Source organism: Odontesthes bonariensis, chromosome 13 (genome assembly GCF_027942865.1).
Source record: "Odontesthes bonariensis isolate fOdoBon6 chromosome 13, fOdoBon6.hap1, whole genome shotgun sequence".
Lineage (NCBI taxonomy): Eukaryota > Metazoa > Chordata > Actinopteri > Atheriniformes > Atherinopsidae > Odontesthes > Odontesthes bonariensis.
Window position 1 is genome coordinate 29254439 of NC_134518.1, and position 27619 is coordinate 29282057.

Sequence of the window (27619 nt, forward strand, 5' to 3'; positions counted from 1 at the left end):
AAGTCCCAACCCTTTTCTTCACTTTACCCCCGAAGCCACGCCTCTAGAGTACATGAACACGCAATGCTTGTTCACGAGCACGAAGGTACACGAGCGCTGTTCTGACAGCAAGCATCGATCGTTGCCGTATTTAGTATGCTAACTATACGTTTAATAATGCTAGGTGCTAGCCAAGCTGGCTCTAGTTTAGCTTCCTGCCAAGCTTCTAGACACGCGTAATTCGTTCACGAAGAAGGGTATACGCACAGGGGGAAGGAGGGGGAGGGAGGAGCAGATTGCAGTTTGATAGACGCATCAGAATCCAATCATCGTTAACGGTCCGTTCAGTATGATTGGATAGTGTTTTTCCTAGATTGTACGTTCTAGAGGCCACTAAAACTTTTCATTTTTGTGTCAAAACTTTTAATTAATTGGTTGGAATGGGGTTGTGAAGAGTATTTCAAGCAATATGTAAAAAAATGCTCCAGAAAAAGAACCCCTACCCCACCTTTAAAGTAATACTATGTAACTTCTCAAAAAGCCCATTATGGAGCTCCCCCTACAGGCTTGGAGGTAATGTACGGTTACGACACTAGTCCGGTCTTTTGCTTTGTCGGCCTCTCTCTTTCTCTTCCTTGCTTCATCAGTCAACGTCTTCTTCTGTTTCTTCGGTGCCTCTGCCATGATGATCGTACTGACAATGTTGCGCTTGCTTAGCCTTATACCTGGGAGCGTGAGAGGGGTCTATTTGTTTTTGCGGTAGGTGTGCCAGAAAGCAAGTCGAAGTACTTCCGCTCAGCTCCCTGGCCGGTCCAGCAAAGTTACATAGCGCAGTTATTCCAACTCAGACCCCCGAAGGGCATAGGAAACAGGCCAATCGTAATATTAAAACTCATTCTAGCTGCACAATTTTTTTCAAACTGTTATTTTAAGGTAGAAATGTTACATAGTATTACTTTAACTCAACACCAAAAACAAAATTTCACAAACAGTCAGAAAGACATAAGTGTTGACAGTAAGAAACACCTGGATTTTTATTTTTTATTTTTAGTTCATGCTGGCCATTTGTTGGCCTGTGATTGACACGCATAAAACACTTTTATCTTTTCCTGAAATATTTGCACTGCCCCTTTAACTTAGAACCAGCCCCCGCGGCATGTGACACAACGAGGAAGTTTAAATGTAATGTCTCTTCAAACTAAATTCAGGGGGCAGTTTTGTTTATTTCTACTTCACAGCTTCCTCTCTTTATTTTTCAGCACAGTGAAACTTTAAGCGGAAGCAATGACTTAACAGAAAGTCACGTCGGGACGTTCGTGCATCAACAGGACAACATGTTTCTATCGCTCTCGCTTTTCATTTCAACTTTACTGTTTCCACTTGGACACGCGTCGTTACCTCTTGTTATCAATACGTGGCCATTCAAAAGTGCAACGGCTGCAGGTAGGCCACCCTTCGTGTGTTTATATATTTACAAATACATCTTTTAAAGGTTCCTTCAAGGCAGAGGCCGGTCACGTGACAGAGGAAACCGGTTCTGGAGTCACGTGCTCTCCCTTTCGGTTTTAAACCTAAAACCTCAGCTCGCCCACCAGGTGTTGGACAAAGGCTTGAGACACAGTTCCGTACAGATAATAGATGCGTCGCGCTTGCATGTTATTTGAAAGTAAAAGCCACCAACTAAAACGAGAGGACTGCTGAGAAAGCGTCACATGGTGATCCGTCACAATCAGAAAACAGAGCTGGAATGTGCACGACTTTTCACTATTTTTATCAGTTCCATTCGTGGCGGTCCAGACACTAGTTTTATCTGGTATTTAAAGTTGCACGACAAAATCTGCAGCCATTGTGATAATTGATTTATTGTGAGTCATTCGCTGAAATCAGCATTCTTATGGAGTAAAGTAGCTTTCAAAATGTTCGTGTGCATAAACTAGAAATGCATGCATATGTTTTGATGTTCGTGTGCATAAACTAGAAATGCATGCATAAATGAGTCCAAAAGTTTTGACATCAAGAATTACGAGTTACGAATTACGCATGCAAGTTTTTTTTTTTTTTTTTTTTTTAAACTTTATTAGTAATTCAACAAAATAACAGTTTACAAATGTGAGCATAACGCCAAAAAGAAGATAGCCAGGGGGAGCATAGGAATAATAATAAAAAGAAGAAGATGACCTTCATGATGCACTTACAACAAGAAAGCTAATGAACACAAAGACATGTGTGCCAAGGAATCTCTTGTAACAAAAAAATAAAAAATAAAAAAAATTAGGAATTATGACAACAGTTCGTCCAAAATCCCAAGTTGGGAACAGGCCCATATAGTTGTTTTTAATAAAAAAGCAATCTGGCTATCTTCTTTTTGGCGTTATGCTCACATTTGTAAACTGTTATTTTGTTGAATTACTAATAAAGTTTAAAAAAAAACAAAGAAAAACTTGCATGCGTAACTCGTAACTCGTAATTCTTGATGTCAAAACTTTTGGACTCATTTATGCATGCATTTCTAGTTGATGCACACGAACATCAAAACATATGCATGCATTTCTAGTTTATGCACACATTTCTAGTTTATGCACACGAACATCAAAACATATGCATGCATTTCTAGTTTATGCACACGAACATTTTGAAAGCTACTTTACTCCATACATTCTTAAATGTACAGATTTGCGGCCCATTCGTTATGATAATGGCTTAGGCTGTCAACATGAGCTGTGGGAAATTGTCAGTGTTCGCTCTTACATCGTACATAATAATGCATATTATCATACATACCAATGGATATTATTATTTTATTATTATATTTTCTTTCACGAGGCGATTAAAATATATTTAAACGTGAAAGTTGCAGTCCAGGGAATAATTTGTATTTATTTTGAACTGAAATTTATCCCTATTACCAATTTCCAGTCATTACAGGAGAAGAAGCAGCATGTGCATAGGTGTGTATTATATGTTTGGTGGAGTTAAACCCTAGGCAGTTTCATCACCAGTGTTCTCACACCATTATTTCCCCTCCCCACACCCCCACCCAGTATACTTGAGCCTCAACAGGAGCTTATCCGTGTGAAAGACCATCAGAGTCTTAGATGGGGATCCAAAATTGTCTGGACTCACTAGGCTTCATAACCTCCATTTGCAGGCCTGCTCTCACTCCATTTGATTTCCTTCAGGATGATACATTGGACATGTTCAAATTGAAACTGAAAATATTTCAGCTTTGCTCGTGACTTATCCGTCAAGTCGATTTCCAGCAGGAGCACAGCTCAACACGAAAAATGATGGAAATGGTATTCAAAACATCTCAAGCAACGGCTCAGACCTGAGGTGATTAGAGTTCACTGAAGAATCTCACTGTGATAGATGGATGCCCTTCAATTTATCAGATATGTCGACTTTTTTTTTTTGTTTCCCCCTGCGGTGGATATAAAAATGATGAAGAAAAAATACGCCATGAACACCATTTTGTGGGGCAATATTTTAAGGTGCAGTCTGTGAGACTCAACTATTGATCCACCCATGCAGATCTCTTTTCCACTGGGGGCTTACTGAAGCAGCTGACAACAGCAGGCTAATCTCTGCTTCCATTCTGCTGAATTTTCTAAAAGGCAAAAAAAATGTAATGCTGAGTTTAATAGAAAGGAAAATAACACCGAACACTGTGGAATGGGCAGAGATTTAGTGGGAAGCTGGTGGCAGCGCCATCAGTTGGTATTTTGATCCCTCATGGGAACTTGGGGGATCAGTAAACAAATGCTTTTCGGCTCCCTGTTTAATAGGAGGCCATAACACTTTTACCCATGAGCCCAGATTGGTAAATTTGACAAATGGATTTCATAAATTTCTGTTTAGTACTACACATATTTTACACAATTCTAAGTAAATATCTCCAAGAAAGCATGGATGAGTTTGAATATTAATGTTTGGTACACTCACCTTGCTAGTAAAAGGTTGGACCCCCTTTTGCCTTCAGAACTGCCTTAATTATTCGTGGCGTACTTTCAACAAGATGTTGGAAACGTTCCTCAGAGATTTTGGTCCATATCGACATGACAGCATTTGCGCAACTAATTCTACGACTGAAATAGAGACTGGTCGGACCAGGCAACGTTTTTCCAATCTTCTGTTGTCCAGTTTTGGTGAGCCTGTGCGAATTGTGGTCTCAGTTTCCTGTTCTTACAGGAGTGGCACCCTGAGTGGTCTTCTGCTGCTGCAGCCCATCTTCTTCAATGTTCCACGTGTTGTGCGTTCAGAGATGGTATTCTGCATTCCTTGGTTGTAACCAGTGCTTATTTGAGTTACTGTTGCCTTCCTATCATCTGGAACCAGTCTGCCCATTCTGCTCTGACCTCTCACATCAACAAGGCATTTCCGTCCACACAACTGCTGCTCACTGGATATTTTTCTCTTTTTTCGGACCATTCTCTGTAAGCCCTAGAGCGGGTTGTGTGTGAAAATCCCAGCAGATCAGCAGTTTCTGAAATACTCAGACCAGCCCATCTGCCACGTTCAAAGTCGCTTAAATCCCCTTTCTTCCCCATTCTGATGCTCGGTTTGAAAGCAAGTTGTCTTTACCACCTCTATGTGCCTAAATGCATCGAGTTGCGGCCATGCGATTGGCTGATTAGCCATTTGTGTTAACAAGCAATTGAACAGGTATACCTGATAAAGTGGCCGGTGAGTGTATATGAAAGATGTATAATCAATAACTTTCTCAAACCCAAATAACACACTGATTAATCGCCCATTGACTTCACTCAAGTAATATCTAAAGGCAATGGGAGTTAAACTGTATTAAAGATTTGTTGGACAGAGTGACCCTGCTTGCTAAATAACTCATTGTATGTGTAGCATGGAGTGCCCTGCAGTCCGGTGGCTCAGTGTTGGATGCGGTGGAGAAAGGCTGTGCCCGTTGTGAAATGGAGCAGTGTGATGGCAGCGTCGGCTTTGGCGGAAGCCCTGACGAGTCTGGAGAGACCACACTGGATGCCATGATCATGAATGGGTAAATCTTGGATAAACATGCGCTGTCTGACAAAGACAAAATATGAATTTATATGTAAAAAACACTTGTAATGCAGCCCAGTTGAGCAGTAAAGATCGGTATCAAGGATATTTATTTTAATGTCACTGGAATTAGACAGCTTTAATATTTCTATCTTCCTGCCATTTGCGCAGCCGTGTAAGCAGCACAAGCCCAGCTTTTATTTTTTCAGATGCTATGCTTTAATACTATTTGATGTAAGCATGAAATATCTACAAATGAACAAAGGAAAGGTTATGGAGATTTTTAAATTTAGAACCTACATTTGACTGAAGATGACTCAGATCTTGAAATGCTAATTAGGCACCTGCAGCTGTCAACATATTGTTACACGTCTTTTTTTAACAATTTGTGCTGCTGCCGTCCATGTATCTTTAACATTTACACACTTTACTGGCTGACCTTTCCTTCAAGCCTTTCTTCAGTGAAGCACTAATTAAGAGTCTCATTAAGGTCTGAAAGCTTGCCAATTATTAGGTCTTTAAATACTAACATTTACACTCTCAGAAGTTATAATGGGAAGTAAATGTCAGCCCACAACAAAAGACAAGCAGCAAGCTGTTTGCTGTTTCTCTATTGAATGTTCCTTCTTTTATTTGCAGGAAAATTGACTTTTTTTTTTGGTTACATAGTCATGAATACATTGAGGGGAGAGGATAGTCTCCCGCACACAATCCAATAAAGTTGCAGAAGAAATCCAGTAGATACCACCAGCAGCCATTTTCCATACTGAGTACAAGAATCTAAACAAATACCTGAACTGTAATCCAATAGAGAAGTCCAGCAAGAAATATGAGCTCTATAAAAATGTTACATTTCTGATATTGTATCAGGGAGGAGTTTACTCAACTCTGTGCAAACTCTTGGGGCTTAAGCTTGTTATGATAAATACTCAAAATCTAAATAACAAATTTGTGTTCACTTGACTCGAATACAATTTAAACTTGACTTATGATGAAGAAAGATTACTTGCACATATTACTAGCATTCGGCAAGAAAGCAGAAATGTCTCTTTTGTGTACTTTCTTTGTGTAGTAACACAATGGAGGTCGGTGCAGTGGCAGACCTGAGGAGAATCAAAAATGCCATTGGAGTAGCGAGAGCTGTGATGGAGCACACTGACCACACACTGCTAGTAGGAGAGTCAGGTATGTGTGGATTGTTTTCGACATAAGATTAAGTTTAAAAGGAAAAAAAAAAAAAACATGGTTGATATATGAAGGAATAATCCTTTATTTGAACAGCACACAGTAAGTAAATTCAATTTACAGATCTAACACAACTTCCCTTTTAAGCACTTTGTGTAGAGTGCGAAAGAAAAGGATAAAAATATGTCTGAAGGACACTTGAATTTGCATTAATGATCTTAGTCGGGCACTTATCACATCAGGGCCTAAGCCTTTTAGACACAGAATAAGCTTTAATCCCCTAAATGACTAACATTAGTGGTCGGTGATGAATGCACGGGTCAGAGCTCCAGTATGATCCTCTGAGCATAAAAATAATTATTAAGTGCTCAAGCGTCTATTTTCTAAGAAAAACAAGAGAAATAAATAAATATATACCGTACATATACATAAAGCATTATTTCATTTCATACATATTTTCACGGATCACAAAATGAACAGAAAGGAAAAAACAGAAACTGAAGACCAAAATGAAAACATTTAATTCCAGTGTGAGAACTGTCTTGTAAGTCTAATTAATTTGCTCAAATGTCAAGATATCCAGGGAACATTTGTCAGGAAATGAGAAGATGATTCACAGCAGCGTGCCCTGTTCTACAAGACAGGTCTACAAGCATAAATTAGATGAGATAGCCTGCTGTCCATTCTTCATTTGTGACCTTTTATTTTTGTCTCAACCAGGGGTCAGAGTGGTCTTGGATGAATAACTTGACCTGAAAGTATCGCTTCTCTCTTTATAGCTTCTGTGTTTGCTGAAAACATGGGCTTTGTTGGAGAAGACCTGACTACCAACAAGTCTTTGAATATTTTCTCACAGTGGCTGAAGGGCAACTGCCAACCTAATTATCGAAAGGTACTTCCGTGTGTGTGTGTTTTTTTCTCACTTTTTTCTCACTTTGCTGGCTACAGGCGTGCTGCTTCTAAAAGATTGATTTCAAAAGGGAAAAATTGACAGGCACACATAAGTACATCATAAAAAGTCAGCTTCTGTAGTAAAGGAGCTGCCCTACAGCAACAGGCTGTTGCTATTCCTCAACAGTCTCCTGTTCACTTCCCCACTATTGTCCCAACATCCTCCAGAATAAGTGTGGTGTTCTCTATCCAGAGTGATTCCACTCCTCTATTGGCCACATTCAATCAACTTGTACTTTTTAGAAAGAGGCTAAACAGATCACAGAAATATACATCTGGCATTTACCCTACATAGACATACATGCCAGGGAGCTATCGATGGCACTGCGATGTAATCATGTGAATAAGATGCAGTCTGGTTGCAATTAGAAGCGTCTTTAATTTTGACAAGTACTAGTAAGAGCTGTGGGTTTGGGCTGTTAACGATGACAAACAGTGCACCAAACCACTGTGTTCATAATCGACTGCAGGACTACACAAGGAGTAGTATTTTTTTTTTTTGTACATTAGCATCTACTGAAATACATGCTTCAAACACGCACAACACAAATTAAGTCTTGCTACAGTCTAAAGAGAGCCATGCACAAACAAGCTGATGACAGCATTTATGTCACCTGGATCCCACCCTAAACTTCTCAACACATTAGCACAAATACCGAAAATAATGAACGTCTTATGCTATTCAACATTATAAGATCTTCAGTGGTATGGTAGAGATTACACAGTATAGTCATAAAGTGCGTAATCCTTGTCTTTTTATAATATTAAAGAAAAATAATGTATGAACAGCAATAGTTCAATAAATAATTAGGTGTAGTAGTGTAAAGATTTTCGTTTTCCGCGAACGTGTCAATTTTCTATAAATATTCTAAATACTCTATAAATGTCAAAGACAGTGAAAATGCCTTGTTGATGTGACAGGTCAGAGGAGAATGGGCAGACTGGTTCCAGACGATAGGAAGCAGAGGTGAAAAGAGTACTGAAAAAAACTTATACAGTGAAATTACTGCAATGATATGACTATTATGACGGTTTGAATATTAATTCAAATTGTGGGCGTACTCAGTAGCGACTTTTGATTTTAAAAGTAGCGCAGTAGATTACATGGTGTAAATTGTACTCAAGTATGAGTAAAATTACACACTTGAAAAAAAATACTCATAAAAGTACAAGTACCTAAAAATCTACTTAATTACAGTAACGTGAGTTTTCGTAATTCTTTACTTCCGCCCCTGATCATTTGTAACGGTAGCAGTATTCCCCTTTTACACTGCAAATGAGTTACTTCTGAAAACTTTAGATTCCTTCTGACGTCGATCGATGGATCTCCACCTGGATTTAATTATAACTAAAGAGTGTTGCAATGGTGATGAAGGTGAACTTCATGAAAGGGAATATAGAAAAACTTACACACCTATCCGTTGAACTCAAAATGAGAACCATTTCAGCTAAATTTCACTTACCTTTAACATCAAAGAGGCAGAATAAACTTTTCACACTCCCCTGCAGGTCAAAACACACAGATAATCACACTGTGTGCTCCGTCTGAAGTGCTACCAAGGTCTCTTAGCATGAATGTGGAGCTTCTCAAGGTTGACTGTGTTTCACTACATGGTTTCTGGTGTCTAAAGAAGACTTCCCACTGCATATATTACATATTAGGTCCCAAACCGCTTTGTGATAATAGTGCTGATGGTCTTATTTAATTAAACCACAAAAAGCAAAACTGCTTACGAGTCAGCATGTCTTGCCTCGTTGTTATTAAAATAATTAAGCCCCAGGGTAGCGCAGAAAGGTAAAAGTGATGTCCCCTGCTCTCCTGTTAACAGAATGTTCGTCCAGATCCTTCAAAGTCATGTGGACCCTACAGACCCGAGGCAATACACACACAGAGCAAGAGGCTACGGCACGTTGATACACACTCCCATGACACCATAGGTACGTTTCAGCAGATGGCACCAATGTTCGCTTTGAAGTAGATGTAAAGATATATCGTTTTTAAGGACTTAACTTTGATTTCATCAAGAACCAATCAAAACAAGGTTAATTATTGCTTGAACATTTTTCTTTTTTTTCAGTTTTAAAGTACATTTTATAGTACTTTGACTCGTGTATTTGGTGCACCTGAAACCGCTAGAAATTTAGTTGCATGCTCAGAGAACTGAATCTGTTTAGCACCGGTTCATAAACAAGCTACCAAGACTTTGTGTTTTATTGCCATGCATTTTGTTTTTGCAACAGGGATGATTGCTCTTGATCAACATGGGCATGTGGCTGCTGGCACATCGACCAATGGACTAACTCACAAGGTTCCAGGGTGCGTACAATACAATAGAAATGTCTGTGGCATGTGCAGAATAAGGTTGCCAGTTCACATCTCGGCGCGGGCCTTTTTTGTGTGGAGTGTGCATGTTCTCCATGTTCCGTGTTCGCATACATCGGTTTTCTACTGCTTCCTCCCACAAATAAAACAAGTGCTTCTTAAGTTGATCGGTGATTATAAATGTGCTTCAGTGTGAGCATGCATTTGACTGGTTTGCATTTGTGTTGACCTACAGTACAGGTAGATTGGTGACCTATCCAGGGCGTACCCTCCTTCTTGCCCAATTACATTCAACAACTCTTGAAGTACATTATTAGTGTTCGAGAGAGCATACAGTATCTGACTAAGAGCTACTACTAATACAAACAGCAAACCAAGCTCAAACTTCCCACTTGTCTGACAGTATTGTTCTCGAATACTTACATTTACCTTGCTGCAGTTTGACCACTGACTGCTGGAACTGCCGACTATAGGCACATTCTTGTTATGAGTCACGTGTTGGACTGGCCTAAATTGTTAAAGGATAACTGCGGTATTTTCAACATTAAGCCTCTTTTCTGAGTCGTCTGCAATGTTTTAGAACCCCCCTCACCGCTTTTTTGATGTTTACTGCTGTCTCCGGTATTTGCCTAATTTTGATTCATCTCAACCTGCTTCAGAATGGCAAGTCATGTGCATGTCCAAAAAGGTCCGTAAAAGCACCATAAACGTCCGTTTTCAAAATCATCAACTCACCAGAGTGGTTACTGGTGTGCACTGGTAATCCATATCAAATTTCGTGGCGAAAAGTTGCTTCTGTCGTGTTTTATTTGACATTTTTTTAGAGCTCGGCACAAACACAGTTTTTTTTTTCACAATATATTTACTTTACTGTAAAAAATCAGTTAAAACAAAGGCTATGTGCACTGCCTTGTGCATTAGAGGCTTGTCTCCTCAGATTAGAAAAAGGAAAACGTGCACAGTGGAGAAAATTGATGGTATCGACATTTCAGATGCTCACAGCCTTCCTCCAGAGTGCTTTAAAAAAAGAACTTTTACAACTTGCATCTAAAATACATGCTCCATTTACTCCATACATGCAAGTGTGGGACAGATGAGATAACAATAGTAGATTATTACTAAAGTAATGCTTTGCCATGAACAAATCCATATGTTGGCATAATGTAAAGTCTATAAGTGAGTTCGCAATTACCGGCGCGAAATGCATTATGGGTAATATTCGCCATTTTGAGAGATAAACAAAACAGCGTTGCCCCGGGATACATTTAAACGCGCATGCTATTCCTTTGCTCACTCTGTTTTGTTGCGTGAAAATATAAGTTAAGTGAAGATTAAGTGAAGATTTCGTACCGTAATGGATGACGACTGTGATGGTCCTTCCTTGGATGAAATCCAGTTCTGGCGTGTGCCAGAATTGAAAACGTTTTTAAGAAGCTTTCTGTTAGGGCCACATTTTTGGGGGGTTCCTTTATTTTTTGTAGATGACTTCTCTGTGTTTGAGCTTCTCCAGTAGGTCATCTTGTTAGCATAGGGCTCTAGGTATTCATACATATCATTAAAAGCCTCTTTAGACTTAAGTCCTGTACAAAGATTGAAATTACTGTCAGTTTTCAAAGTGTGTGCACTAAATACCTGCTTCTTCCCACGAGGTATCTTTTCAGACTTTTCCTGTTGTGTTTTAAGTGAGATAACCTCCTGCTCCAGTTGTTCCACCCTGTTTTCCAGTGAATTTATTCTTAATTGCTTACTGAAACAGCCTTGACAATCACAGACTTCTCTGCAGTCACACTTGTAATTCTTTGTGTACCCGTGGTCGAGCTCTGCCTTCTCTGTAGGAGTCATTACAACATCTACTTCATCCATAGATTCAATTCGAGGCTTCTTTTCCGGAGGTTCAGGAATGGCAACACGTTGTGATGGAGGTGGTCGCTTTGGTGTGACCTTCTGTTCAGATGTGGGTCCTGTGTAGCCGAGATGTAGTATGGGGTCAGGATGGGCAGGTGTTGGTTTGCCGTCTGGAAAGTGGCGGGAGCAGACTCGGTCATGTTTCTTGTTCACCCAGTTTTTCTTGGTCTTGGGATCAGTTTTGTTCATGAGTTTGTTCCATCTTCTTCTGCCATCAGAGTTTATCTTGTCAGTGGGGAATGGGTAGAGTTGGAAGGGTTGGGGACAGTCACAAGATCCAAGTGCATTTTTGGTACCATGTTTTTGGCAGTCCTCTGATTTCCACTTTTCTATTTGAAATGTTCCATTACTGCAGCCAACTACTGCACAGAGCCTCATGGTGACCTGGTGTAAATAACATTGTTTAAAAAAAAGAGAGAGAGAGAGAGAGAGAGAGAGAGAGCGCTTAGCAGAGTGCTCCGAGTGGAAAGGCGCTAAATGCAGGCCATTTACATGAATTTGAAGCTAAACTAAAACTGCACATGCAATAAAATGAGCTTCAAAACACCCCCACCCCACCGCCATGCAATCATTCTAAAATCTACAGAAAGCACCACTTTTACCCCACTACGAAATCCACAAATTATGACATTTATTTACCTCGTTTACTGGTGTGCAGCTCAGTGTCCTACCGCTTTGGGAAGGCAGGATCGGGTATCCACGCATTTGTTTATCTACCGTTTTGCGTTGCTAGGTCAGTTTCGCGCAGGCGCACTAGTAATTGCGAACTCACTTATTAATAAATAAATTAATAATAAAATCAAATAGTCAAATTATCGTGCAGGTCCTCTTAAAGTACATGTAAACATCCAGGTCAAAGTAAAATTGTACTAAATTGAATTTGTCAAGGTACTTACACCCCTTACACATCCAGATAATAAGTTTGCTGGTTGAATTGCTCCTGCATGTATAAATTTATTGAGACTTAAACTGGCCTCGGTACTCAGCACATGCTCCTCAGTTCCCATCCACACCTTTGATCCAGTTGTAGAAATAGAAAACCGGTACAATTAATTTAATTTCTTAAAACACAACGTTTTTAAAAAGCATACCGATTTTACAAAATGCACAGAGCTGTAAGCTGTCCAATTCACAGCACGACATGGTATAAATGTGCCGCCATTTAAAAAGCAAAAAGACCCAGCACCAACAATATTATTCATGCATGCTTCGGTCGGTTAACTGATTCTTTCCCTGTGCTTGTATATTGGGACAAGATCAGTAGTTGAATAAAATGGCCAAATTGAACTTTAACTAAAGTTTGACTTCTCTGTGGTTGTTAACGTACTGACTGACAGTTCACAGGGGTGAGGACGTTGAAAAGGCAGAGATCGGTTTTAAATGCTGTCTCCTCTGACCTTCTGTTCTCACTCTTTATGCTCGTCTCACACACACAATGAGGTACAATGAGAACTTGACAGAACACTGGCGATGCAACACCTTTTATCAGGTTTTGTGGGGGCACATTCATTTGTGCATAGTTTGTAGCCGTTGTGAATCAATTGGTAAATAAGATTTTTGTCCTTCATTTTTCGCAGCTTTGTTCTGTGACACGTCTTGAATTCTTCGAACACTGATCGGTTTTGAAATCACTCGTGCTTTTAAAACTGGGGAGGACGGACCGATGCTGTGTTTTCATGCCACAATTAACAACAATAGCTTTGTCTGTCTTTGACTCTTAACTTATAAGAAAAATAATATAAATGAATAAATAAACCACAAAACATAGTTCACAATTCTTTACATTATTTAACGAAATTACATATTTATGAGTGAAAACATCAGAGAGAAAGAAAATCTTTGATTTCATATTAGCATGTACACATTAATATAAAATCAGTCTAGCCTTGTTTAAAGCAGTTCCAAATGGGGGCTGTAAGTGCAGGGGGTGTGCTCAGTGTGATACTGTGATCAAAGGTAACTATTTTACTCATCCTCATACTGGGGGAAATCGTGTTATATTATGCATGTACATTTATAGAATCAAATGTCTTTGTTTTCTTCTATTTTACTAAAACATAATAATCAAAATGGAGAAAACTTTGAACCAAAGAGCTTTAAAGGGAAAGAGTGCCGAGATTACCTCACAGCGGTGCCTATGAATGACTTAAAACTTGGCATGTCATCAGTCATCACTCGGGGCATTGAAAAGGTAATCTATCAGAAAAGGGGCAACACTGATAAAAATATAAATGGATGTACTTTGGATCTGTCATTTACAAATGTTATCTCCCAAATGACTGAATAAGTCATCATGATATGTTAGGTTCTAAGGAGTCCTGAGACATCCGTTACGTTACATTCATTTGGGAGTGGCTTTTATCCAAAACAACGTATAGGTGCGATTGTGCAAACCAGCAACTGAAGCTTTTGATTGAAGGACGGCTGCTCAACCTCATGGGCAACAGGCCGAGATGTACAGATATATTCAGTAAAGTTGAAACAAATACGTCCCATGATGACATGATTCTGAATGATTTATGAAAGTTCCAAGGTCAATATACTACTACTGTAAAGTGGTGGAGTGCGGGCAGCGCCCCATGGCATCTTTGGATAAATATCCCGCAGTCAAAAGTAATCCTCATTCGATTCTACACGAAAGAACACACAGTTCTGAATATTATATTGCATTCCTATCAATAGATCACCCCAAAAGTTACACACTGAAACTTTAAGTTAATGAGTTAGTTTCTGAAAGACAATCCCACACGAGAATAGTCTGTGCGATGTAAGTTCTAGGTGGTAAGCCCTGAATATCCTGCAGGTGATTTGTTTTCCATGCTTGTGTTTATATTCATGACAGTGGTCTGTGCTTTTACATCCTGCAGGCGTGTTGGAGACTCCCCTGTTGTTGGAGCCGGTGCCTATGCAGACAGCTTAGCTGGTGCTGCTGCAGCTACTGGCGATGGAGACATCATGATGCGCTTTCTGCCAAGGTGCTTTTATCCACGTTCCTTAAAGAATTTCAAAGGTCTTTGCTGTGTTGTTACCTTGTGTCTCATGATAATGTCAAAGCCAATGGAACATGGCGACAGTCGAGACTTTTTAGGCCTACATAGCAATGACATATAAAAGGTGAGACCAAAATTTCACTTTAGGTCAAATCAGCTTGACTGCTGCATCCACTAAAGTTTTTCTTTCCTGCCACTCAAATATAAACCAAGCTGAACCAACTCGAACAAGTGGACAGGATCTGAACTCCTCTATTCCCCAGACCTGATTTTATTTCCCAGCCACTTTGTGAAAAATAGGACTGCTTTGTGGTTTTTTTTTTTTAAACCTTCCTCTGAACAGCAAAAATTCTTCAGAGAATAATCGACATTTGTGACGTGCATGGATTTGAAACAGCCAACTTCTCGTGTGAGCCTCGAGCTCTAAGTGCATAAATAGTATTATAAAAAGAGAAGGGATGACTGTGTTGCCCCAAAACTGTCATCTGTACATGCCTCCAAAGAGGCGGGATTTCACTTAAGCACCTGTTTCTTTCCAGGCTGTGTGAAAATGCCATTTAATTTTTTTCTGAAGGCTTTATTTATCCAGGCTAGTTTGGTGAGCACACATAGTATTCTTTCAGATTGCACACACCACACCTGAGGGCTATCTATTTCAATTCAGGTTTGCTGACTCTCTTCCAGGAACTGCTGCAGGTTGTTTTTCAAGAGAACCTTGTTATTAGTGGATCAAATTGCACTTACGCCCGTATTTGTCCTATCGGTCAGTACTTTTTCAATTTTGGGATTTAGAGGCTTTACAATAGATTGTCAAAATGGACGATAACACACCCTGAACTGCATCTGCCGTTTTAATGGAGACATACTGTATTTTTCCCCTTTTCTCCCAAGCTGACACATTTCGCTGAGGTCTTAATGTAATGTCTTTGACATGCTTTGGTCAAACAACACAGAGACTCTACAGCAGCCCCTTTCATCCATTAATTTACATCTCTATTCGAGTGGCTCATTTTAGGGCGTAGAGTGACCCACTTGACTCTACTCCACCCCTCTCTTCCTCGGGGTCCTCCTCTTTTGAGATCTGTAGAACTTAATAACCCTTGGAGCACGTTATTATGGTATTAGAGAGCATACAGTAAATTGTCTGAGAGCTCAGACCACACACCAATATGAGAGGATTTTATCCTCAAATGTTTAAATGGCTCTCATCTGTGGTTGATGGACAGCTGGTAGGCTACCGATTCTTCATTTAGGCTTAGTCGTGTCTGGAGTCGTGTTTAACAGCCAAAGTTGATAAAACACACACAGCAGATGTAATAGTGGCTGGCTAACTGGTCATTAAACCAAAGAGAACTCACTTCATAAATCCTCACTCATATATTGGCTCCACAACCTCTGGACTGTACTGTTGTTCATTGAGAACTGTTGCGTATATGGCCAATATTTCACTTTTTTTTTTTTTTTTTTTTTCCATAAGGGATGATGCATTCAGTGACATATGAAGAATTTGAAACTATATCTTCTGACTGGTAAAATATTAAGGAATACCAATTAGCAGTCAGATTTCCTCGTTGGAATATAGAACATTAACCAAAGTACTGGTAAAGCTCTATTAGCTCATTTACTTCTTATGTTAAGTGAACTATGTAAGAATGATTAGACTTGATGCTAATAGCTAAGCACGAAGCAAAAGCAGAAGAATTTCAAGTTCCCACTAAAAAGTCATTAAAATTTTTTGGTTTAAGTGTTTTGAGATGCAGAGTACTAATAAGTAAAATACAATAAAAATATATGTCACCATTGTTTAATACAATGGTGACATATATTCACTCCATTTGTGGATTTTTCTTCACTTATGAATACCTACAAAGTGGTGATGTAATGTAATTGTAATGTTGCACGTTGTGAAGTCAAGCTGTTTTTATTTTTAGAATTGATTTACTGGTTCATATTTTTTTTCCATCATATGTTTATCAAGAAAATCAAGAAAATGTGGTAATTCCAGGGTCATCACTATCCTGTTTGCTGGCCTTGACAGTACTTATTAGTTTGCCTCATGTCTTCTCCTCGTTACCCTGCCAACAGTTACTTGGCCGTGGAGCTGATGAGGGCCGGGGCTGATCCCTCAGCAGCCTGCAAGTCGGCCATTTCCAGAATCAAGAGATATTACCCAGAGTTCTTTGGAGCCATAATCTGCGCTAACGCAACCGGCCATTATGGTGAGTGTTTGGGTTCACAAATACAAATCCGTTCTGGTCTTTTCCAAAGGTATAGACCCATCCACAGGGATGTAGAAAAACATACTGAACTGATATTCATCTAATAGAGTTGGAGCGTTAACCATGACCATGAGCATTAGAGCAAAAAGGAGAAGTCATTTCACTTTTTTTTTCAATATATCAATGTTATCTTACAAAACTGTTCTATGAAACTGAGCAGTAAGGTAATAAAAAAGGAAAAGTCAAGTCATGAACGAGTCATAGTTGCATTGACTTTATGTTTTGACCAAAGATCCATTGAGACTTCCACTGTATCAAAAAAAAAAGTTAAAACTAATAAATGAACAAAAAAATGAAATTTCCTTCTGTTTGGTAGTTTTTGTTTTTTTTAATAGCTCATTTAATAGGAAAAAAAATTATAAATTGCTTTACAATAAAATACAGAGAAATAAAACAGAACAATAAAACAGGCATAAAACAAAGAGCTCTCTCCAACTAAAAGCGCTTCTAAATAAAGTCTCCATCTGCTGTTTAAAGGGAGTTTGTCATCCACTCTTCCCTGAAGAGCTCCAAGAAAATCTGTTCTGCCCTAGAAATTTTGTTCTCATGGCAACTGTGACAAATTTTAAAATTCTTGTGACGGCTAAAGAGGCACACCCTACCTCCTCCTTCATAGAGCTCGTAGCTTTTAAACAATCTGTTTCACAAGGTATCTACATTTACTGTATAACCACAGTGTAGCCGATTTGGTAGCACATGAAATAACATCAGTGTAAATGAGTGAGCAGGATTATATCCGTTATATTAACGTCTGATGGACAATTCTAGGAATTATCATCATAACAACCGAACATCCAGATAGAACTCACATTATGGTGGGGCCATAATGAGAAAAGGGTATACAGAATTGTTTTCTTCTAATTGTTTTTATCTCTTTCGTCTTCTCAGGTGCAGCATGCAACAAAGCCCCCAGCCTTACACAGTTCCACTACATGGTGTCAAACTCTGAGTCAGACACACCGATCCTGAAATCCGTAGATTGCTTTTAAATGGAGGTGGACTGTAAGCGTCTCTTTTATACAGTGCGTGAATTAACAATGTTCATGATGCATTTTTATTCTAATCAGTTCATTAAATAAACTGGAATTTAAAAACATCACCGGTCAATAGAAGTTGGGACTGTGCTGCTTTAAGTTATGCAAATCTTTATCAGGTTTATCAAGTTTTTAGGGATAACTTTTCAAAATTTAAAATGGACATCTATATAGGACATAGGAACTGCAGTCTTTATTAGATACACACAGTGCGGCGTGTCATAATCTGAAAACCATCATTTTTTAAATAAAAACAACTAATTCAGTGTTTCATTTAGAAGAAAACTATGGCTGCGATGTATTAGCAACCAGGGAGGATGGAAACCCCTGGTCCATTCTGCGCCCACTGAAAAAAGTCACATTGTTTACCCTTTTGAAAGCTGCAGGTGTAGAAGTTCCGACCGTTGTTGGGTCCTAGCTTCAGAACGGTCCTCATTAAACAGCGTTTCCCATGGTGACAAATGGGGAAGTGCAAATCTGCCCACTGCAATGAAAAATGGTTTATTAGTGCAGTTTTAAGCTCCTGTCTCAGTTATTTAAAGTTTGGTGCATCAGCTAAACTAAAAGATTTGAAAGCAACGCCATAGGAAGAAGTTTACTCTCTGCTGTCACCTCAAAGAAGTTGCACTTGGTTTCCCTGGGTAGTGAGCAGGTATAGAACTGCCGTCCCTTATTCTCCCCCTCTTTGTGGACCACTCTGAGGACAGCTGGACGACGATGGGTTGCACAACAAGGGGCAGTGGAACTGGGGGACGTGTAAGTTGCAGGACTTTTTGCCTCTATCTTGCACATGCTGACAGAAGTGCAGAAACAGTCTTATTAGTTTGAAATATGTTGGAAATAAAACACAGGGATACCTGTTACATCAACACTTATTAGCAACAAGCCACCTCTTTTCAGCTCTGTGTATTGATGTTTGTTGGTAATAATTGTATATAGCTGTTGTCCTACTGTGGCAATTTATCAGTGAACTTTTTTTTTTGTAACAATGTTGCATTAAAATTCCACAGTCAGATGCTTTTTTACCCAGCTCATTCCCTGAAGTTGCAAAAAACTTCTCTTATTATAAACTTATTCATGAATAGCCAAGTAAGAGATTCACTCACCCTGAGTTGGGGGTTCCATTTTGAGCATTGTTACTGGGAAACAGACTGTGATCAATTCTCATTTTCTTGGATGGGTGACTGTAGGAGGCCAGTGATTCCCCATTGGAGAGCCCAACATTTTGCTTCTGCCAGCCACCAGAGGCATAATTGGGGCTTGTTGTCCCTTGGCTAACGCTGTTTTTATATAAACCTCGTTGTGCCGCCAAGGAATTCAAATGACTGCCGGCTGGGGACAGTGGGGAGTTTACAGACTTTGGCTTCTTGTTCATGTCAGAAAAAACAAGGGTGGAAGTACCAAATGCAGACCTCCAGTTGACTTTGAGCTCCTCTTGTGGTTTCTTGAAGGCAGTGCAGGGGTATTTAATTAAGTCGGCAGTGAAGGGCGATGCTTCAGTGCTGATGTCGTCTTTGTGGACTGTGGAGACGGAGCCAGAGTGAGAAACTCAGTTTATGTTCAGCAGCTGCAGCTCGTTCTGATGCACTGGCTGCTCTCTCAAAAAAATCCAGGTTGTTACTTTTAAGTGGTTAGCTTGCCATAAAATTTACTACTAAGCAATATACTGCAGGGCTCTTTAGTAAAAAAAAAAAAAGCATCACACATGGTGCTGAAGATGCACAATTCTGTAAAATAAACCAACACCTAAAGAAAATAAAGGTGAAAATGAAGTGCAAATAGACTAAACAGACGAGGAGGCCAGACAGACTCATTAACAGGGATCTTAGAATATGGGACTCTCCAGTTCCTCAATAATTATCATAAATGTGCCCTTGAGAAGGGTCCTTAACTCCCAGCTGTTTCAGTGCAGATGCACAGTAGGAGAATATGAAATATAGAGAAGTACATATGTTAATCATATGTAATGAGTGTGCTCATTCTAGTGTATGTATGTAGCCGTGTTATTTTAAAAGACTACAAAGCAATCTAAAAATAAGACCACTTTCTCATGTTAGGAGCTAAGACAACATTAAAACAACCACGATGATTAGCAGTCCACACAAAACAAGGCGGTTCTTTTAATGTCTTATAAGACTGGAACATTAAAGTTATAAATAAAAAAAAATTGAGTACTGTTACTGTGGCCATACGCATGGAAAAGCTGTGTAGTGCTTTCCCTACAGAAGTTCAGTTCTTCAGCAAGTTATGATTTGAAAAACTTGGTTTGTTTGAAATAGGGCAGTGTGATCTGAAAGAAATATATAAATGTGAAGGAAGCCGTTCAACTGCGGTTTAGTTGCTGCAGCTCAGACGCAGCGAGGACGTGTCTTTCAAAAACAAAAGTTCAGTGATGCTGTAATGTGTCTCAAGGCAGTCAGAGACAAATGACCAGCTGACAGACATGGTCATTATCCTTGGTGCAACATACGAACACCCTCAACCAAAGAAAAGTCAGCCCACTTGACTCCAGTGCCATTTGATGTTTTCTGTTCCACTAAAAACCACTGAAGCATTGATGTTAAATTGTACATGTTACCATTCAACTATAGAGCAAAGAAAATACAGATACTTTTGTTTTATCTCTTGTTAACAAAGTTGTTCTGTGACCCCCATCAAAGCCAGAGACTATAAAAGACGGAGCATTTCGCTCACCTTCAGGTCTTGGAGTGAGGCAGGCATCGCAGGCGTTTGCTGCTGGCTGGTTGACGAGCGTGCAGAGTTGACAAGCCCAGTCCTCTTCCTCTTTCTTAGCCACAGCATCACTGCTTCTCTCACTGTAGGCCCAACCGATCAGACTGTTTCTAAGCGGGAGCTTACTGGGTAAGTAAAACAAAGCAAAATTAGTGATCCCAATAAGCTTCCATTGCAAAAACAGCTCGATATTGAATGAAAACTTTGGCAGAAATTCATTGTGTAACAGCAGATCCCTTTGTGTTTACTACAGTTATAACACATTATTGTGCCTTGTTCTGTATTTGCCAGTAAATGTTTATTATAACATATTATAACACAATACCACGATCACCATCACCATCTCTCTAAACCGTTTCTTTAGAGGCTGAGCTATTTAACCTTAATGGTGGTTGGATTTGCTGCAGACATGTTGTATTATACTGTATTAGTGAAACCTAAGTGTGCACAATAGCCTGGTAACTGAGTAGTGGTTGACCAATGCCGGCTTTTCAATAGTTTATCAGTAATATCCGATAAAATAGTATTTTCGAACAAAAAAAGAAAAATTATTTTTTAAAAAGAACAATTAATCAGCATTGACCAATGCCTGACCCCTCAAAATATCTTGGCCCAGTTCATCCATTTTTCAGTCTATACCCGAATACATTTGAACTTTTAGAAAATGAATATTGCACATTACACGCTACCAAATTCTAAATGGGTTTTGAAAAGATTTCTTAAAGCTACCAGAATAAAAAGAGGAAAGGATCTTTGTGCATCTTGTGAAATTAAAATGAGCGCATTTCCCCTTCAGAACACTTTGTGTTCTTTTGTTTAATGATATAAAGGATATCTCTGAGATGAATGATATAGATTCACAACTACTAAAATGGTTTAAAAGAGATTTAGATCAGCATCCTCTTTAAGAAATTATGACAAAACAGGAAGAGATCTTGATAGCAGTAATGAAGGATTGGCTATGATCATGATGAGGATAATGATTTATTCATGCATATATTTCCATGTTTTTTTTTTTAACGGGAGGATTATTTGCATTAATATATGACAAACAAATGGGTTTTTTGTTCCAGTTAAACGTGTATTGTCCGATGCAAAGCTATCTTGTAGCCTCATGAGGTACGATGTTAGGAAATCATGTGACACTTGCATTATACAAGTTTAAGTGTTTAGCTCAGAAATATTAAAGAACTACTTGTGGTTTAATGCCTCATGGGCATATGTAAACATAAATGTACCTGAATCAATAAACTATTCAAACAACTTTCTGAAACAAATCAAGAAAAAAAAATTAATCCGACAAACATTTGCAACTCAAGCAGAGGCTCAAAAGATACGAGAAATGCAATGTGTTTCATATCATTGCCTTGACTGAATCCATTAGTGCTTTGACATGAAGCTGGAGTATGTTTGACAAAAAGGCAAATCAGCAATGCCAACAGTCATGGAGGAGGAAAGTAGCGGCGGCTTTCAGGAAACTTCTCGCCAATTGCTTTATCAGCTGTGTAATGTGTGTAAGGGCTTTAGACTCTAACCCTTCGCAAAGCTTTGCTCAAACACAGCCCAGGAGGTGTTGAGCCTGTGCCCTGACTGGCAAACACAGCCTTCTATGCGCATTAATTTTCACCCCATAACACTTCCCACTCCCTGCCAAGCCCATCTGCCTGCAAAGATGGCCTCTATGAATGTGAACATGTCATCTAAAGAGCTGTGGAACTTTCTGCGAAGACTGATTTTAAACCATGACACCCAGCTCTGATATTACATTTCTGATTTTCTACAAATTATAACATTTCAAGAAGATTTCGGAGTTTATTTATTTTTATTTATTTTAAATCACAGGAACATTTTCACACAGAAAAAGAAAATAAATTGAGCGCATGATGTCGTAGTTGATAAATACCTGAAATGTCATATCGGACGAAAGAAATTTTTTTAATTTTAGCATAAAATATGCATTTTCACTGCTGAAGAAAAAGAAACGTGTAAGGCTCAACCTCTGTCTTTAATTCAAAGATGTTGGCAGTTCAAATGAGCTGCTTTTACCAGAATGCAAAACAATCCTTTCTTCATCAAAGTGCCAAAGGTCTAGAAAGAAAGAGACTTCTACCTGATGTCAACCCGACTGGGATCTCCTTTCTGACAGCCATCACAGAAGTAAGTCATCCTCCCGTTGTCTCCAAGACGACAGGCCGTGATGGCTTGGGAGCACTGGCCACACTGGGGACGCTTGTAGACTTTGTAATGTTTGTAGAGAGGAGAGCCAGATTTGCGACACTGATAGAGATAAGGAGGGCGGAGGTGAATGAATGGAAAGAAAAAGTTGATCAAGAAAACAGACTAAAGAAAAAATGTAATTACTCTCTTTTACCTTACTGTGTATAGTCAACCTTCTTCCATTCTTTGGATAATAACTTTGACCTTTGTGCCTTAAATGATTTACTCATCGAAGCAACTCTTAATAAGGTGTCAGCCATTGACATAAACCCATACATATCTTCAAGGACCACAACTGTACACAACCAGTCTTTACATTTGATATACAACAAGAGCGACTGACCTTGTAAAACAGAAGAGTAAAATCACGAGTCATCTTCACCAGATGGTGGACCTGCTCCTCTGTCAGCTGCTGAACCTTGAAACGAAGCTGCCTTTAGTTACAGTTCACAGTCAGACAGTGAATATACCCCGTTTGTATAGATTCTCGTTTTAAAACGGACAAAACAGTTAATGAATGAAGAAACTGGATTCAAACGAGAAATGTATTTTCCCAAGTATTTCAGCCAAGGCAGCAAAGACTCGACTGTGGCTCAGACAGTGTAGAAAAAAAACAGCATTTTTATACTTGTTCAGGACACATAGGGGCCTGGTAATGGAGGGCGAGCTCACAAAGATGCAGTGGTCCTGGAAGATTTAAGGAACTAAAGTCTGGGATTAATGTTTTGGTCCAGTGTGCTAATACGTTCAAAGAGGGCAGATGGCCTTGCAGAACAAAGCCTCTGGTAATAGTTGTGTAATAGAAATATTCGTGGTGCAAAGCATGTCTTCCCCGCAACAGATAACTCACTCCAGCATTATTCTTCTAATAGTTTGCTTAATAAAAATATTCCCTAAGCAATGTAAGGCATTCCATCTTTCATATTCTATGTGATCATTTTCATATCAGGAGAAGAAAACATCTTATTAATTTATATTTCATAAATACATGCTTATAAATGAAAGGGGAGACCCCTTCGAGTTTCAATAAAGGCCATAAGCAACATTTCCTTGTTAAAACTCCACTGAAGTCAAGGGATATATGTGCTGCAATACGCAAAACATTACTTGTCTTATCCCTATTTCACCTTCCTTTTGCAATGCATAACTCAGTAATACAAGAATTTACACTTTTTTTCTGTGAGAGTTGTCTTGCTTTTTTTTTTTTTTAACCCTCATTTTTTATTCCTCTGCTGAACACAATCCATCATCTTTTCCATACCTTCACGGCTGGATGGAGGCCCGAGTCAAACAGGGCTTCGTTTTTAATGATGTTGCCGACTCCCGGCATGACGGCTTGGTCTAAGAGAACGTCACAGAGCATCCTGCTGCTTTGGCTCTGTACTGCCTCCTCGGAGCGGGCGAAGCTGAACTTGGAGGAGCACACATCGAGACTCTCCATGGCCCTGACCCTCTGCTCGCAGTCCTCCGTCAACCTGAAAGAACACAGTTTTTCAGGGCTGGAGGAATTGGAAAAGAAAACAAATGTATGGCCAGTTTTTACAGCAGGTCAACTAGGGCTCTCAGGGGATTATACATTTCAATTTCTTTTTTTTTTTTTAGATGCATGTATGTATGTATATATATATATATATATATACACATATTTATACACACATATAAATAAAGGTGGGACAGCTTCTGTGAAATTTTCAGATAGCAGAAATAAATGCCTGTCTTGTTACTGAACATTATATAGCAGGAAGTTTAGCACACCAAACACTGTAATGAGGTGCTGATCACTGGGAACAAATCATTAAAAAAACTCAAGAAAGTCTCCCACACATACGCATCCATCCATTGGATGAATGTGTAAGCAGAGTGTGTGACATTTTCTGGCAATCAAACACTAACAGGACAAATGTCGAGCACAAAAAGGACGGCATTTTTCACGCAACCGTAGCCACCGTCTTCGGACACCCGCAAAATGTAGGACATACCCCCTGAATCAGACTCGTACCCCAAGGTGAATCTTTCTAGACTAAGATGGTGTCCCGGTTACCTTATTTCTACAGTGCTGTCAAAGAAGCTCACAACGTCGTTAGTGAGGTGAATTTCCAGCACCGGAGCGGAGCCCGTTTTTACCTTCCTCTCAGCAGGGTTTATACGCATTGATCCATTCATACCAAAGTGGAATCTACAAGATGTGACGGACAGAAAGGACAAATTTCAATTAAAGAAAGCATGTCAAAACTAATTGAAGACTTGACAAGAAAAAGGATGGAAAGGCAGCCTGGTGGATAGAGACTCCAGGGAGTCATCCTTGAAATGTGACACATTAGCACCTCCATCTGTTTGTCCAAATGGATTCCACTAAATATTCAAAAATCCCTTAGAACTGCATAGCATCATTAAAATAAGCCCATATATGTGAATAGGCACAATTAGGTTTTATGAATAATATATAGAGAACATTTAATGTTTTTTGTAACTGCTGCACTTACTCATATTACTTGTTGCATTAGGCCGTGCTGTGAGTTTTGCCTCACTGTAATTAAGTATGTGGATTTATTGTGAGTACAGTATTTTATTCACAAACCATGTTTCAGTTTACTGAGACATCCATAATGAGCACAGACTGTAATGACTGTGTACATTAGAATTGCAAATAGAAACCTATTTTTTTCACATTAATGTGTTTTTTTTATCAGATTTTATTTAAAAGCTATTACTGAAAACATCGTCCTCCATAACATCTGTTTTTTTTTTACTTGAATTGCTAGAAGAAGTTTGTGAAATGTTTTGAATTCCTACGCAGATTATTCATAAATGTCACCTAATGTTACCTAATATGAGTTACAATTATACGTAAACACAGCGGGAATAAACTTATAACACACAAACTGTTCTTTTACAAACAGAGAAAGTATCTGGCAGTGAAGGCTGGAAAAAGTAGGAAAAGTTAAAAGCAAATGACTTCTCCAGGTGCAACTTTGAGTCAAGTGCTCCAGATAAGGAAATGAGACTGGAAGGATGGATTGCAGGGGTGCCCTTCCCCATAAATAAAAGTGCAAAAAAAACTGCTCGCTACGAGAAAGATCGGTTGCTGTGAAACCATGCCTCAGTCAGAAAAACTTTCACAGGAAGAAATATTATACAGATGCATGAGGATGGAAAAGGCTACAGGAGCATTTCTACAGTCATAGGTGGTCATCAATCCACAAGAAAGAAAATTCAAGGCTAATACTACTCTATTTGAAAGTTGGTATCCTGAATCAATAATGCCACGATCATACCAAGAGAGCAATATGAAATCCTAAAATAAGTTTAAAAAAAAAAAAAAAAACTAAAGAAAACGGGATCATTATACAAACTCAACAGATATTTTTTTTATCTTTGCAATTAACAATTTAATTGAACTTCTCTATCATTTTTTTGCCACTATAAACTGTGAGCTTATGATCATTTCATAAGTCACCTAATTCTTCCAGAGCCATTCATTGAAAATTAATACAGGAAAATAAATTTTGCCATTTGCAGCATTAATTAATATATGACCAATGAACTGTCATAAAAGAGAGAAAGAAAGTTTTTAGGCTATTGCTATTAAATGATTAAATGTTAATTATTACATCTAATAGTCAGCATGACCTGCTGCTTGGATAAATATCCAAAGCAATCTACTTACTATCATTATTATTCACATCATGATCTAACAGATAGCAGACACTGATTTTACTATCCCAACCCCAGCTAACATTAATTAAAGGTAGTGTTTGCTCCAGTTTATGTGTGCGGGTTACATTACCTCAAAGCTTTTTGACCAAAGTACATGAAGAGCTCCTTGCCGAGGGTTTCCACACCAGTGTAAAGACAGCCGTAAAAACGTTGGAAGCCATTTGACCCCGAGCTGTTTTTCTAAAAATGAAACGGCAGCTCGTTTAGAGACAGTGAGGAGAAGCAAAATAAAGCTAACAATGTGTTTTTGGTTTGCCAACATACAATTCAACATCTCAACTTGCACGTAACGTAACTTCACTCCTGACCTAACTTTTACTTACAGTTAATGCTGTCAAACTGCCTCGGACCTCCTTCACTTTCTGTCCAGTTTTTACTTTAGAGCGGATTTTCTCTCCGTTTAACGTGCAGCCCGGACCCTCAACCATCTTCTAGTCCACAATTATGCACACCGGTCGCGGCACAATGTTCAATAGATCTGACTGTACCCTCCACAACGTTTGTTGATGGTTTCATTGCCCGCCACTCGATTCAACGACGCGCATGCGTGGTAGAGTTTGAACCCGGAAATTAGTTCTGCAATAATTTGCTGTATTAAAGGCACAGTAATCTAATTTTCCCAAGTGATCCGTGCCTTAAAAAAACTATGTGGAGTAGCTATAACTTTATTTACGCATTTGCTATGTCAGTCTGCGCATATATTTTAGAACTGGGCTCTTTTCCATAACAGTTTTTTTCCCTCTATGCCCTTGCTTTTTCATGCAGTCAGCATCCTCCTCTGTCAGTGCAATTGTCTATGCAAATGCATAATGGAAACTTCATGCTTCAGTCACCGTGTCAATAATTTGGCCATTGGCACCAAAATAAAAGTCGTTTTTTCATTGTGTGAGCCGTCAGCGGAAAATATCTCTTTTCACCTTGACAGTCAAATTTGCTTCAAGCAGGCTACACAAACCCCTCTTGATCTACATTTTATTGCTATTCAAGTATGCCATTTTTTTCATTTCTGAAAGACACTGTGGGCTTCTTTTTTTTAAAGTTAGAGTCTACTGAGAAATGCTCATTCGTTAAGTGCACATTTAAGTGGTAAGTCTCATGGACACTTAGAGCTGCAATAATATTTAAACATTTATTTGTGAATTCTGTGATTTCATGAATGTCAACAAAGTACCGTAAACCCAAAATTCATCCTTGAGTTTTCATATAAAATCATACTCAGTAAGAAAAGGAAAATGCCACAACATGGCATTCATGCAAAAACAAATAAATAAAGGCAACAATAAAAATGATAAA

General features: G+C 39.0%; 2 protein-coding genes across 2 annotated transcripts; one reads left to right on the forward strand and one right to left on the reverse strand.

Annotated features, from left to right (window-relative positions):
* The first annotated feature begins 1124 nt into the window (after positions 1 to 1124).
* On the forward strand, positions 1125 to 21655 carry aga (aspartylglucosaminidase). The gene is made up of 9 exons (XM_075481872.1): positions 1125 to 1422; positions 4837 to 4990; positions 6065 to 6177; positions 6957 to 7069; positions 8958 to 9066; positions 9370 to 9445; positions 14224 to 14331; positions 16432 to 16565; positions 17514 to 21655. Exons 1-9 carry the CDS (start codon positions 1314 to 1316, stop codon positions 17612 to 17614), a joined length of 1017 nt encoding a protein of 338 aa, XP_075337987.1. The 5' UTR covers positions 1125 to 1313; the 3' UTR covers positions 17615 to 21655.
* Positions 16965 to 26800, reverse strand: neil3 (nei-like DNA glycosylase 3). Its single transcript, XM_075481873.1, has 10 exons — positions 26650 to 26800; positions 26397 to 26506; positions 24651 to 24785; positions 23871 to 24084; positions 22953 to 23027; positions 22503 to 22669; positions 20354 to 20517; positions 18766 to 19180; positions 18272 to 18452; positions 16965 to 18143 (listed from the first exon to the last, which is right to left on the reverse strand). Exons 1-10 carry the CDS (start codon positions 26752 to 26754, stop codon positions 17961 to 17963), a joined length of 1749 nt encoding a protein of 582 aa, XP_075337988.1. The 5' UTR covers positions 26755 to 26800; the 3' UTR covers positions 16965 to 17960.
* Positions 26801 to 27619: the final 819 nt, after the last annotated feature.

Excerpts from the sequence above, each read along its gene's own strand:
- aga (XM_075481872.1), top strand. The coding sequence starts at position 1,314 with ATGTTTCTATCGCTCTCGCTTTTCATTTCAACTTTACTGTTTCCACTT. Across the intron at positions 1,423-4,836 it reads CAAAAGTGCAACGGCTGCAG|CATGGAGTGCCCTGCAGTCC; the intron begins GTAGGCCACCCT and ends TTGTATGTGTAG. Across the intron at positions 9,067-9,369 it reads ACACTCCCATGACACCATAG|GGATGATTGCTCTTGATCAA; the intron begins GTACGTTTCAGC and ends TTTTTGCAACAG.
- neil3 (XM_075481873.1), bottom strand. The coding sequence starts at position 26,754 with ATGGTTGAGGGTCCGGGCTGCACGTTAAACGGAGAGAAAATCCGCTCT. Across the intron at positions 23,028-23,870 it reads GCCTCCATCCAGCCGTGAAG|GTTCAGCAGCTGACAGAGGA; the intron begins GTATGGAAAAGA and ends CTTCGTTTCAAG. Across the intron at positions 18,453-18,765 it reads AATGGAACCCCCAACTCAGG|CATGTGCAAGATAGAGGCAA; the intron begins GTGAGTGAATCT and ends CACTTCTGTCAG.